Source organism: Ooceraea biroi, chromosome 7 (assembly GCF_003672135.1).
Source record: "Ooceraea biroi isolate clonal line C1 chromosome 7, Obir_v5.4, whole genome shotgun sequence".
Lineage (NCBI taxonomy): Eukaryota > Metazoa > Arthropoda > Insecta > Hymenoptera > Formicidae > Ooceraea > Ooceraea biroi.
The window spans coordinates 12,324,807-12,339,223 of record NC_039512.1 but is presented as its reverse complement, the minus strand read 5'-3'; the positions used below and the strand labels follow the sequence as shown (position 1 = coordinate 12,339,223).

At 38.2% G+C, this 14,417-nt stretch overlaps 1 protein-coding gene across 8 annotated transcripts; it reads right to left on the bottom strand.

Moving 5' to 3' along the window:
- Positions 1-2,945: 2,945 nt before the first annotated feature.
- Positions 2,946-13,548, bottom strand: LOC105279756 (RNA-binding protein squid). 8 transcript variants are annotated; one of them, XM_011339747.3, is made up of 10 exons: positions 13,044-13,535; positions 9,332-9,367; positions 8,838-8,878; positions 8,443-8,570; positions 8,033-8,179; positions 7,824-7,955; positions 7,021-7,282; positions 5,186-5,257; positions 4,473-4,586; positions 2,946-3,838 (listed from the first exon to the last, which is right to left on the bottom strand). In XM_011339747.3, exons 1-9 carry the CDS (start codon positions 13,175-13,177, stop codon positions 4,522-4,524), a joined length of 1,017 nt encoding a protein of 338 aa, XP_011338049.1. In that variant the 5' UTR covers positions 13,178-13,535; the 3' UTR covers positions 2,946-3,838; positions 4,473-4,521. The 8 variants fall into 8 exon arrangements, with proteins under 8 accessions (XP_011338049.1, XP_011338052.1, XP_011338051.1 ...); XM_011339750.3 differs by having other exon boundaries at positions 7,063-7,282; positions 13,044-13,534; XM_011339749.3 differs by lacking the exon at positions 4,473-4,586 and having other exon boundaries at positions 13,044-13,548.
- Between the last annotated feature and the right edge of the window lie 869 nt (positions 13,549-14,417).

Sequence of the window (14,417 nt, the reverse complement as noted above, 5' to 3'; positions counted from 1 at the left end):
TGCCATTCGAAAGAGCATCGTTTGTACCTTCAGGAACCATCGTTTAAATCGTTTGTACCTCAACGGAACCGGAAATACAAACTTTTAAAAATTTGAAAAAAACGTCCAAGAGGTAACATCGTAAATTTTTGAGATATCGCAAAATGGCCAACGGCATTCGAAAGAGCTCGATTAGCACCCGTTTGTACCTCCGTTCAAATCGTTTGTACCTCAAAGAAACCGGAAGTACACTCTTTTCAAAAAAACGTCAAAGAGGTATTTTCGCCAATTTTCGAGATATTCGAAAACGGCCAACGGCGGTCAAAAGAGCTCGGATAGCGCCTGTTTGTACCTCCAAGGAACCGGAAGTACAGCATTTTCAATGTAAAAAACGAATAGTTGTTCGTACCCGGTAACAAATTTTGCATGTATATTCATGCAGAATTGAATATACTTATACAAGATTATGCATAATCTGTGCAGAAAATATATAATTATAAATGACAAAGTATAGAACGTTATATATATTTATATATAAATGCAATAACTGCTACATATAAGATGCGCACTTTGCATACTTATATATAACCTTACAATGTTTTATATATAATTATATATGGATCTGTATTTATCTAATATATAATTATATATAAGTCTTGCATCATGTATAAATATACATAAACACAAGTATGATTCAGATGCCTTCATCTATAATTGTATATGATTCTATATAAACTAGGAATATGTCTTTTCGTTCCGCACCGTTACGTGGTGCACGCGTCGAGTTCTTACTCGACGTTAAGATTTAGCCTGACAGGTATATAATAAAGTTAATATACACGCCTTGGCATATTAATTTTTTTGAGAATTTTTGCGCTGCGGCACAGAGACTCCTATGGACGTCCATGTAGTTCACGCACGCAAGCAATTTGAAGTTCGAAAAATTCGGACTTCAGATTACAATAAATAATATATTTTATTACTTACATATCTTTAATAATATACAAATATATATATATATCCATTTATACATAAGCATATCCATTTATATATAAGCATATCTATTTATATATGGACAAAAATGATATATAATTTTGTATAACCATGAGTTTTGTCTGATTATATATAAAAAATTTTTTACTGGGTACCTCGACGTTGTTTGCAGAGATATCCGAAAATGCCCAACGCCATTCGAAGGAGCATTTCTACCCGTTTGTACCTCCTTTCAAATCCTTCGAATGGCGTTGGGCATTTTCGGATATCTCTTCAAACAACGGAGGTACGAACAACTATTTGTTTTACTTTGAAAATGCCGTACTTCCGGTTCCTTTGAGGTACAAACGATTTAAACGGTGGATTCTGAAGGTACAAATGATGCTCTTTCGAATGCCGTTATCCATTTTGCGATATCTCAAAAATTGACGAAGATACCTCTTGGACGTATTTTTTTCAAATTTTTAAAAGTTTGTACTTCCGGTTCCTTTGAGGTACAAACGATTTAAATGGTGGATTCTGAAGGTACAAATGATGCTTTTTCGAATGCCTTTAGCCGTTTTGCGATATCTCAAAAATTGACGAAGATACCTCTTGGACCTATTTTTTGAAAAGCCTGTACTTCCGGTTCCGTTGAGGTACAAACGATTTAAACGATGGTTCCTGAAGATACAAACGATGCTCTTTCGAATGGCATTATTAAAATTCGGATATCTTTTAGTCGGGTGCTGGCTATTGTTTGACCCCTTATAACTTTTAAACTGTTGAGGTACAAACGAAACGAACGATGGTACAAACAGGTACAAACGAGGTACAAACGAAATATGCCCGAAAATTTTCATTTCGTTAAAGTCAGGTGCCAGGTTCACACCGGTTCCCTCCTTCACGGATCGAACGCACATTTTAATTTAATTGAAATCAGAGCTATTTACTACTTCCGTGATGCTCAATTTCCTTGTAATTTAGAGTATCAAGAATCTTATCCGCAATGGGAAATGCAAATGGTTAACTCGCAATGAACTCGTAATGAGCATGATTTTTATCTGTAATGTGTGACAACAAAATATACTTATTTCTATTATTTAAGATGGATAATTGTGTATATAAATCTTATTTAATAACTAATTTATAAATTTTCCACGTAATATTAATAAAGAGAGATAAGTTATCTTTATCGTTTCATTAATTCTGCTTTGTCAAATTATCTACTTCAATAGTACAAAATATCTGGAATGATCAATACTGTTGCTGGTCTCGATGAGGAAATCGCAGGAATTGGAAGTCGAATAAATCGAATAAAAAATACCAACAATTAGTGTGTATATATATGTGTGTATATATATAATTATAATTTATTTTAAATAAATCTTCACTAACATAAGATCTTTATTTTAAATTTGTATTATGTATTTGATGCCAATGAGTAATTCACAATTTCTTATCAAACTCAATATTCGTTCGTAGGAAACTAAACCAACCCAAGCCAGACTATACATTTCAGTTGGGAAGCTCCTCTTTAACATTCGAGACACAATACTCGACCTGTCATATCGAACTGCTTCACGACAGGGCGGAAAAACTATAAACAGACTTCAAATATCGAAAAACTCTTCACTATTTCAGTAAAAAACGAAAAATAATCGATGAATTACTCATTGGCGCGTCTAATAATACTCTGTGACATGGGATCAGAACAGTACTCGGAGAAAAATATAATATCGGATTGTTGTACTTTTAAAAATCTTACTGTGACAATTCCCTATATCTCTTCGTCGTGTCGAATGAAATCGTCGGTATATAAATACAATGTACATACATGCGCGCTGTACCTTGATCGAACGGGAATTTCGTCGCAGCATACTCCCTAAATGAACTACATGTATATATATTGTGTCGTCGTTCTCCGAGGTTTGCATGCAAGGGGCGCTGTTGGCGCGTACCACGACGGAATCAACGGGTGAGTTTTACATTTATTATATTTTTTTTTTTTTTCCTTTTATCAACGAGTATGATAAGTTTTCCTCGTGTGTCTGCATGTTGTGTGTGTGTGTGTACGTGTATTGTGTGTCAGTCTTATTTAAATCTAGCATTACAAACGATAATTATCTCTATGTTTCAAACAAGCCTTATGTCGCATTTTAAAAAGAAAAAAAAAGTTACTACTACAGGTGGTCAGCAAAACTACAAAAATGTATACACGAGACACGTTATGTACACAAAGACGGATTTATTTGATCCTATCGTACTAGTAAGGAAGCAATAATCTGTTCGTCATTCGTTTCATATCTCGATCATTATGAATTTGACGTCTCTACCATCTATATCACGGCGCTTATGCGCGCCTCACAAAAAGCACATTGCCCGCTGTCTACTGATCAGCAAGAAGCATCTGCTTTGTCCTCGAAATCATCCAATGGTACGTCGTCGTGATGTCGACAGACATCATTTTCACTCTGGCCGCATGGCGACAAAAGAGCAGCTTATCGCTGATGAGTAACTGGCGAGGAGTGTGTCCTTTGTAATTAATCGGTTACATTTAAGTATTCATGATACGCGCGCGCGCGCGGGTCCACGCGCGGTGCTTTTTATGTCTGAGTGCGTGCGCGAATATCTTCACGATTATCGAACGAAAAAAAGAAAAATAAAGCGCATTCACATGCGTGTGTGTGTGTGTGTGTATATATGCTTGTTCATATATACAGGATGCAAAGCAAACGCGCGCCTCTATATTGCTGTCAATTTCTTATGACGATAAGTGGAGATGGAGGATCGATCGATCTGTAAGATTTCGGTAAAGGATAATGCAATCTAGTGGAATGATTGGATGAGTCTGGATGTTACGAACGGAAACTGCTCTTCGTGAAACCTGAAAATAAAGAAAGAGACATTTTTATTACCGAATTAACGCGCACGTTGCGTATATATTATTTATACATCGTGCAATAAGTAAATTAATCACGAGACATGAAAGTTTGACATAAAACCCCGCCCACAATGAAAGCAATAGCGAGTGAAGTATTTTCGTCGCATGCAAAATTATTTGTAGGATACTTAGCCGAGCTCACAGATGAATAATTTTAGCAATTAGAAATTGGATGATGATCACAAAAAGTCACAAAGCGAATCAAGGATAAGGAAAATGATAAGTTTCTTTTTTCTTTAGAAGTAACAGTTTAAGTAAAACAAAAAAAAAACAGAAGAAATAATTGTATAATTGTATTGTCTCTTTATATAAAAGTTTATACAAGTTCTAGATTGAAATTAGAAAAGTGGAACGTATGTGGGAGTTTCGTTTTCTGCAGTCTCTTAAAATCGATCATGACACATTTATTGTTTATCAAGGATATACAAATAATTTCGCACATCAAATTTTTTTGTAAACTCTTTTTCGTAAATATAAAACAATTTATTATCTTAGGAAATCCTTTATTTTTATAATAAAACAATATTCAGAGTGAGTGATGGAAGCAAGAATATTAGGATGTTGGAGAATGACTCACCGGCAGTTACAATGCAATTTGCATTGCAGTCATAAATAAGGATTCCCATTTAATAAGGCTGGTGCCTCTGGTTCTGACGACCACCCCTTTGCTTGCCGCCATAGCCTGAGCCTCCTGGAACATACCCACGTGACGCAGTGTTAGTTCAACCCTCCCACTCAGCTGTGTCCAACTTTTGTCTTTACAAGAGAAGTCAAACGAGAAAGTAAACTACTCATATAGAAAGAAAATCTCAAGTCGCACGCACGCACGCACGCATCTCTAAAAAGAAACAGAGCTGAGAAGTGATAAATAAAAAGAGAAGAGGCTGCAGGCTAAGTAGGCTGCTGTTTTACGCTTTCCCAGGTTTTCCTCACACACTTTTTGAGAGTTATTGACGATCAGATTAGACGGAGGGTAGCGGTCGAGAGTACAATTGTTAGACGATCATGACAGCTACGTGTTTAAGAAGGGACAAAAATACCTCGAAAGTCATCGGTTTTAAAGGGAAACTGAGAAACTGGGTATATTCGAATGAGGAGAGATTGAGAGATTGAGATGAAGAGAAAGGGAAAAAAAGACACAAATGAGACACGCTCGACTTTGCGAGAGCGCGAGTGAAACGGATGAGTTTACGTACGAGTACATATCAGAGTATATGCCATTTAAAAAACGGTATGCATGGAGGTAAATGTAAAAGTGTAACAACAGAGAAAGGACGCTACAATGCGTACCTTTACCGCGTGCACCACCGCGCCCACCACTGTAGCCACCATCGTAACTACCACCGCCATAGCCATATCCGTCTGCGTTTCATGAAACACACGGTATAAAGAGACAATTGATATCAGTTATCGGCATGTACTGAAAGGATGTTCATTTACTTCTAGATAAAAAAAATATATAATATATTTAACGTAAAAATTTCTCAAACAAAAGTAATTCAATGAAGAATTGTCTCAAATGACGATACACTAATATTTAATAACAAACAAAATCTTCTTTTTAAATGAAATATACACTCATGAGATAAATCCTGATGATATAATCAACACATAGGCATAATGCACTATTTTAGTATTTACATGAACCAAAAGACAACCATAAATTTTTCGTAAATTTTCTTGTTCGATTTCTGAGAACATAAAAAGGCTGACTTTAAATAATTTTAAGATAGGAGCACTCTATCTGGAATTATTCACAATTGTCAATTTAGGAATGGCATGCACGCAGTTAAAAGTTTATGCGGAAAAGCTATCTACGCCAGGCGAGAAATAATTGTGTACTGTGTACGCGTCATGAAAACCCGATGCAGAATCGAGAGAGATGTAAATTTACGTCGATACATCGAACGTAACGGAGTAACATAATAATCTTCTTAAAGAATTGAAAGAATGACTTGATAAAAATGAGGTAAAATAAAATCACTTTAACGCATCACAAATTTTGCTTTCTCTATTCGTTTCAACTAAAACTATCTCGGAAGCATGCTCGACAAGCTATAAATTTCTTGGAAACTCACATTCATACGCAAGCTAATCGTCATCATTCCCGTGTTCGTGATCTTATCGCGAGGACGAAGTCCGTGACCGTAATGAAAAACGTGAACGAAAGGCGAAATTTCATGCGTGTGGAACGTGACAGGATCGAAAGCGTGGTCGAAGGATTCTGATAACGACACGTGTATCGTAGTCGTCGTGATTTCATATGAAAGAAATCAGAGAATTCAGAGAGTTTGACAAATCATTAAAGAGTACGTTAGTTGGACATGATGTTTAGGAAGATTAAGACAATTTCGAGTAGAAGATAAGTTGAGTGTTTGCTCCGTGTTTTGGCTCTTGAAGCAATTAATTAGCTCATGCTACATATGTAAGAACATAATCTGAAAAACATATTTTATCAGTCCGAGTCATTCGTTTACAGATACGGTGCAGTCAACGTGTGACAATATTAATGAAGTAATTATCGGTGTCACTTTCCGCGGTCACGATGCATATTCATCGACTTCGATACATATCATTTCAACGTACGTGGACTGGCCTGATCTGTAAACCAACGCTCTCGGACTCGGTTAAATTATATAACTAACATCACGTCACCCTGTGTATACACACATAAAATGTCTTTTAATCATTCCACTCATCGCCATTCAGCAAAAAGAACGATATAGCATGTCTTTTTTATTCAAGTAAAACGAAAACTGCGCAGCACAGACGAAGATGCTATACCGGTTAATTACGGAGAAAACGACAAAAGTGAAGCGAAAGTTGAAGCGCGCAAACGTGACTTGAAGAAAAACGGCCGGAAAATTCGGACAGACATAATATGCGTGTATTTCCTGGGTATCTACGAGATCTGTTTTAATCTGTCTGTCGAGTACACTGGGACGGTAACAATGGTTAATCACTCTGTCGTTATTACTTTTTTCTCGAGAGGAAAGGCACGAGAAAAAAGCACAAAAAAAGCAGGAAAAAAAAATAAAGAGAGAGGATTCTCGACGGCAACATTGCCTCGAGACGCCAAAACTCGGCCGTCTCTCAAATTCTAATAATAGTCAATGAGGAATTACCGTATCCACTGTAGTCGTACCCGCCGTAACCTCCGTACCCACCACCACCGTAATAGTCGTATCCGTATCCATCGTAGCCACCGCCGTATCCTCCCTGGCTGTAGCCGCCGCCGTAGCCGCCGCCATAGCCACCTTGACCCCATCCTCCTTGGCCGAAACCACGACCGCGACCGCCTCTGCCGCCACGACCGCCACGACCGCCGGGCCCGCCGCGCATACCGATCATACCATCAGACTTTGGCGTTGCCTTCTTAACGTCAACCTGGTAAACCGAGTTTAGTTGCATTGTTATTTAAGATTTTCGTCAGTAATGTTAAACTAGAAACGTTATAAAGCTATAAAAGTCTCAGAACTAAAATATCGTCACACCCACTCAGTAGCAGAACTGACTTTTGGTATTATCATCATTTCTTCATTTAATAAACTTAGTGTTTAATTAACAAATGGACTGTAACGTTGTCAGTTGTAACACGATAAGTAGTAACATATTGTTGAATTCGCAATGGAGCTGTCTGAATTGTAATTTCATTTGTCTTTTGTCAGTCTTCGCCTACTCTTATCGCTTAATTAGGTGAGAAAATGCGACTCCTACCGATAACTTTGATATTTGATAAACAACAAATTAGCATCGACCGTTCGGAATATTCAAAGGGAATTTACACGCTGGTTCACTTACTTTATTAACGTGATCTTGTTACTTCATCTATATTTAAATATCTAATTCATTTGTATTTAATTTATATCGCGATCCTTATTTAAATAAATGTTTTTCTCATAATTGGCGATGCCATTTGTTCACTCACCTCTTTACCGTTTATCGTTTGCTTCGAAGTTTTCAGTAGCTCATTCACCACCTGCTCAGATTCGAAGGTGATGAAGCAGAATCCTTTCCTCTGATTCTTCGTTTTGTCGAACGGCATCTCCACTTCGACAATCTGCGGTTTTAAGTGTCTCACACTCGTGTTCTCGGGAATACACGTTCAAAGACTATTTAATTTAAAAATGCGCTTACGGTTCCAAATTGCGAGAAGAAATTCTTGATATCTTCGTCGGAGAGCTCCGTCGAGAGACCGCCGACAAATATTTTACCGTGTCGTGCCTTTGCCTTCTTGGGATCTACCTTTTTGTTATTGATAACGTGATCACCAGCCGACATAATCTGAAAGAGAAATTGTTATTAAATATATTGTTTCGATGTTGCTCAACCGAAAAAGTTGTGAAGCTACGAAATTATGAAGCTTCAGAACTAAAACATTTCGTCACACCCATTCAGTAGCAGAACTGACTTAGTATCATCATTTCTTCATTTACATGGAATAAGTACTTGGTGATATTGAAAAATTAACTATAATGTTGTAAGCTAACAATATAACGAATTATAAAAGTTAAGTATAACGTTAAAAAAAAAGGAGACGGCCTTACCTTGTCGAGAGATTCAGCCTTAGCGAAAACAATGAAGGCGAATCCTCTCGATCGTCCTGTATTAGGATCTGTCTTGACATTTATGCTTTCAATATCGCCATATGTGCTGAAATGTTCTCTCAGCTCCTCTAAAAATGCACAAAATTATATCGAATGTTTAATAATGTGCACAAGTTGTTTGCTGTATTAAAAATAACTATGTAAAAGATCATTAGGCTCAGTTCATATAGTTTCTTTGCATTTGGCCATCTAAAGTGCCATCTAAAGGTGTCCTAAGAAAGCATCATAGCCGACTAATTTCTTTTATATTTATATTCTAATTAGTTCATAATTTTCCAAGACTTTGCAAGAGAAATCTATGATCGAAAGATAATTTCCGGAAAAAGGTTACTTACTGTCAGTTGTTTCCCAACTTAAACCGCCAACAAATAATTTCCTGCGAAAAGAAAACACAAGGAAATTAAACTATGCGACGAGAAAGCAACCAGGGATATCTTTGTCTCATCAATCTTTAGCTACTGTCATGAAACTAAAAAATTAGTAAGAAATCTGTTTGTCGTTCCAATAAATTATTGTTTAGTTTATGATTTCGGCAAATTCTCAAATCTCTGCAACCGCGCGCAAACAGTTATCTGTAATAAAAACGGTAAGAGATAGCGGAGAGCAAATACTATTCTATGCCTCTTTCACAAGTGACCATTACAAGCTATGACACAATCCTATCTGATCCATCAATATACACCGTGTGGACATCTAACTTGTGTACAGATTAAGTGATATTCGTTATTTTGTATCGTCGCAATTTTTCCTTCATTGTCTTAACACCGTTGAGTATCGTTTTTTTAAAAAAAAAATAATAAAAAAAAATGTAATTAAAATTGAAAAGTACCTATCATTCAGAGAATCCTGGTTAGCCCCGGTCGACCTGTAAAGCAACGGAACGCATTTATTTTATCAAGTGAATTTCCCAAACATGTTAAAAAATTGATATTAAGGACTTAAGATCGAAGCAAAAATTTGACTTTTGACAAAGCTAAACAATTTCACTTGTTTGTTGGAAAAGAAAAATGAGTATACAGACAACTTGAACCCTGGAAAGATCAGAATCAGTGTTAAGGTATGAAAAAATTGAATGCAGACGATATGCAAAAAAACGTAACAGACCTGTAGCGTCATTCGCAAAAGGGGCACTGGATCCACTATCGGAAAGATTTAGGATACTTCACTTAAACAGTGTATATGTGTATATATATATAAATATATATGTATCACAACATACGTGTAATTATAAGACTATATATATTTATACGTACGCACATGTTTAAACTACGGCTAATTAGAGATCGCTTACGTTGAAATTTAGAAAAGGAAAAGATGCTTCTTACAGTAATAAACATAATAATCACAATCGAAAGCAATTGCAAAGTATAGGGAATACCATTCCTAGAATATACAAGTGAGAATTCGCTGACGAAAATATATCATAATATATGCATCTGCCCTTTGTAAAATAAAAGTTATATGAGAAACAACCATGAGAAGACTGCTTTGCACACCACAGAGACCTTGATTCGAACGATTTCGTTGTCAAAAGTGAAAAAAAAATGAAAGGGAACTTGCAAAAAGTAGATGTATATATATATCTAAAAAAAATCAATGCATCGAGAGAGCAAGATACTGATCATCGATGTTCATGTGAGAACCCGAGCAATAGTTATAACTCCAGTTGACATACAGCTGCTCCTAAAGGAAACAAGATTTAACTTTTCCAAGTGGTACTCTGACTGCTGATTGGCCCAAAGAATATGGCATACGGTAGGATAGACTCTGCAACTCTATATTGAAAAAGCTAAAAAAATCATTTCGTTTCATTTTCACATTACAATTTAACGAGATAGACGAGATTCCTCATACTCTCAATTGACATATCTATGTGCACAGAATACGGATCAACGAAGTTGATATTAGAGATACTTTGATTTTTCAATGTATATACGTGTTCTCTATATGTATATGTATATATATATGCTTGTCTCTCTCTTTCTCATTCCCTCTGGCTTTCTTTTTACAACACTCATTGACAAATGTACAATGCAAGGATTGTCTCAAGAGTCCCGATATTGATTCTCGTCCACTTGCTGGACTCTAAACAACGAGCTGCGAGCTCTGCTTTTTTTTTGTATTTTGTTATATTTATATATATCACTTTTCCGGCAGTGTCGACACGATATAATCGTCTGTACTTATTTACATTCGATCTTTTCGTTATGTATCACTTAGGGCTGGTGATAAATACCGTGGGCACCAGTCACTCGCCGGTAATCAGTTGTTGGTCGGGGCACGTTTTCCGCCTGCGAGCCGCCCGCCATGTGAAAACCGTTGTTGGCCACCTGCAGACCAAGCCACATAAACTGGGGTTAATGGCGTTCCGACCTACTGGAGGTTTTCGCATTGGCCCTAGTGACTCTGTGCTTTGGTCACGCCCAAACGGCATTTGCATCGGAAATTACTCTACGCGTGACCCAGCGGGCAAGTGTGTGTCTGTGCGAGACTTATCGATCTGACGTAATTGACTCGACTTCCAGTGCTTGTGTTGTGACGGAACGTGACGGACTTGAACTTGACGTAGACTTCTCACAATAATTCCGACTCAGAAATCACTGCGTAAGGCTTGGCACATATCCCAGGTAAGCTTATACATATTGTCAATCGTGAACAATTGACTATAACCAGAATTCAGCTGCAATGAACGTACGGGGATAGAAGACTCAGCTGGCCGAAAAATGGATATTCGAAAGTTTACGCTCTATAAGAACATTAGGATTATTATATTTATGCGTGATGTGTCGTGTACAAATTTGATCTTGACTGCGGAATCCAGAATTTCTCTTTAAATTACAAAAAACTGCAATTATAATTAAATAACTAGGTAGGAATAAAAATAAGGAATTCACACAACAAAGTTACGAAATTTCAAACAGATGTATATATACCTCGCAACAACAGCACATATACAGTTACAAACTAGCGCTTACCCATATGTACGCATACGTGTCTTATGTTGCACTTGGGAAATAATACAGCATGCAATATCTCGCATTCCAATTTTCTTTTTTTACCATCACAAACACGACAGACACAGTGGAGTACCGGCGTTTCTTAACTATTTTACTTCCGTTACTTCACACATAAAAGCCACGTTCCTCTCATAGGGGAACATATTTTTAGTTATCAATGTAAGAGAAAGCAGAAACTCACCGACCATCCCACAAATGTACATATGTATGCAATATGTATGTATCTATGCAGCCATAAAAACAAAAATGCTTGTATTCCAATCTTGCATTAGTAATACTAAATTTAACCACGGGGAGGATCCACTTTCTCTGGAAATTCTTTTATATACCTCTAAGTTTAATCTAACGATTGCTTACCCTTCTTTACAAAAACGTATTCCGAACTAGCGCACGAAAGTTTGCGAAAATCCACAAGGCTGTAGGAATATTAGAACGAAAGAAGAACAAAAAAAAATAAAGAACTGGAGAAAAATGGTTTTTTGCGACAAGTGCGAGCGAGGAAACGAAAAACCGGGATGTAATTGACTGAAGTATTTACATAGATATATACCAGTCCCGTATCTCGGATCAATCAAATTCATCCAGCTCGAGATCTCGTTAGGCTGAAAAGAAGAGATGAAAAAAAAGAAGACACGAGACAGAACGTGAACTTACAGTCTACGAGCACCTCGCATGAAACGTGCCAATACTTTTCGCCTTGGCGCATCGACTCATTTTGAACATACATTTTCTATCATTCAAATTAGAAATTCTATCATTCAAAGTCGTTCATCAAGCCATATTGCGCTCACTTAATTGTTGCAAATCCCGCGAACGAGCCCCGCGCGAGTGACTCATCATCCACTCATCACGCGCGGAGTTCCCGTTCGACGCACTCGCGAGGACCGGGTCCTCCATGTGCTCTCTCGTAACGGAAGTGACGAGCGCGCCCAAGTAGCAAGACGCGCAAGTCTTTTTTGCGCGGGCCGAATTACATCGTTCATTGTCGATATTCATCGCTCGCGTTCGCTACTTCGAATTATATTTTAATTTATATCGTCTTTTTTCATCTTTCTTCCTTGCACTCTTTTTCTCTCTACTTCTGTCTCTCTCTCTCCACTAAAAACTCCTGGACGCGCCCTTTCCGGGCCCGCCACCGGTACATCCACTCCGTCGTCTTTGTGCGGCCATTGCCCGCGTTAGACTATTCGACGAATAAATCCTAATCGCGAGGAAGAATCGGCGAACGACGGGTGTCCGCGTGCACGGCACGCCATGGCGAAGCGCGAGGGCCGAAACCGCCGGAACGTAAGCGCCCGCGTCACGCCGATGCGAACGGATTACGGCTCGGCGGCAAGCCGCGCGCCCTCGCCATTTTGTGAGACGCGCGGCGCGTGGCTTCGTGCGCGTCACGCGAGGCTAACGCCGAAACTCGCGCGATCGCCGGGTAAACGCGCTTGAAGACGTCCGGAGCGATCACGAAACAATCGACGAGCTGGCTTACGAGCAGAAAAAAAAGAACGGGAGAAATACTGGGGAAGTTACCTCTCCTCCTGCGACTCCTGGTTATTTTCCATCGCGTCGCCGTCGGCACCGCCGTTCTCGGCCTCGCCGTTCTGCTCCGCGAAGTTCTGTTCCGCGATATCTTCACTGAAATCCTTGTTCTCCTGATCGGCCATCGTGATACTTATCGTAGGTACCTTCTACGTTGCACAGTGCAAGGCACTTCCGCACAAAAGTGCTATTTCCGACACCGCACAACGAACAAAGCCGCTATGTACTGCCAATACCTTACGTGCACGTCCACACTGCCCGGCTGCCGAACGGAGAAGGAAGTGGAAGGAAGAGGCTCGCTCGTATTCGTGTCGTCTCGAGATTTACGCGCGAAGCATCATGGGATGTGCGCACAGCCCTCCCTTCCCAGATGCGACGCCGACCAATCACGCGCCGCCACTCAAACCCGTACGAAGCGACTGCGACACCACGATCTTTGATCTGAACAATCGCTGCGTCAACGTGCACTTTGCTACGCCAAAGAATAACGTGACGATTGCCGATTCCTTGATAAATTATGAAATAATATTATAATAATTATATTAATTGAACAGATTTCTTATTTGATTTAAATTTCTTGGTAACTTCTTCGTAAAAGTACTCACCGCGCAAGTTTCATTCATAGATGTGTGTAGCGAAAAGATTATCTTATAAATATTTAATTAAATAAAGTTTACATTTTGTAATATTCATATTCGACGATTACATCTTCTCCTCGAATCATTCATATCTTCTAAGTATAATGTAAAATTTTTTAAATTCCATCTATATATTGGAATTGAGTATTATTTATTGAAATTGGATGTTATAATTATACAAACGATATAAATAAAATTTATTTTCCATGCGAATTTCATAACGTAATTTGTTCATAGGAAGTTTCGTTACGTTAATATTCTTATTGGAAAAAAATTGCCGCAGCAAAACACATGGCTGAAGTAAAATGAACCAAGTGGTCACGCTCCTGATTACATTCCAATCGATGAATAGTAGCAGGAGATGCGTCATCGGTGAAAGGTGACGGAGAAGGGGAAGAAGGAAAAAAGAAGGAAACGGATTTAGCAGCGCGCAACAAAATTTTGGCACGTATAGACAGCAACGCAATTTCATCTGATTTTTTATTTATTAAACGAAATGCGCATAGGCGATGTAACAAGGATACGTCCACTTGCAGCTTTCCTTCCCTTTCTTTTCATTTTATTCCTCCTTTCTTAACGCGTTTATCGTATTGAGAGTCACGCAATTTGGAAATGAAGACAATACATTGCAAATAAAAAGTTTACCTGATCTCCTATCATGTCGTACTACGTGAATATAAAACTGCATCTGATTCATCGTTTCTTCGTACTATTGCTTCCTTTTCCG

Coding starts and splice junctions, on each gene's coding strand:
- LOC105279756 (XM_011339747.3), bottom strand. CDS start 13,177: ATGGCCGATCAGGAGAACAAGGATTTCAGTGAAGATATCGCGGAACAG. Junction 8,180..8,442: donor AGGCTGAATCTCTCGACAAG/GTAAGGCCGTCT, acceptor TTTCTCTTTCAG/ATTATGTCGGCTGGTGATCA. Junction 7,283..7,823: donor AAACGATAAACGGTAAAGAG/GTGAGTGAACAA, acceptor TCGGTTTACCAG/GTTGACGTTAAGAAGGCAAC.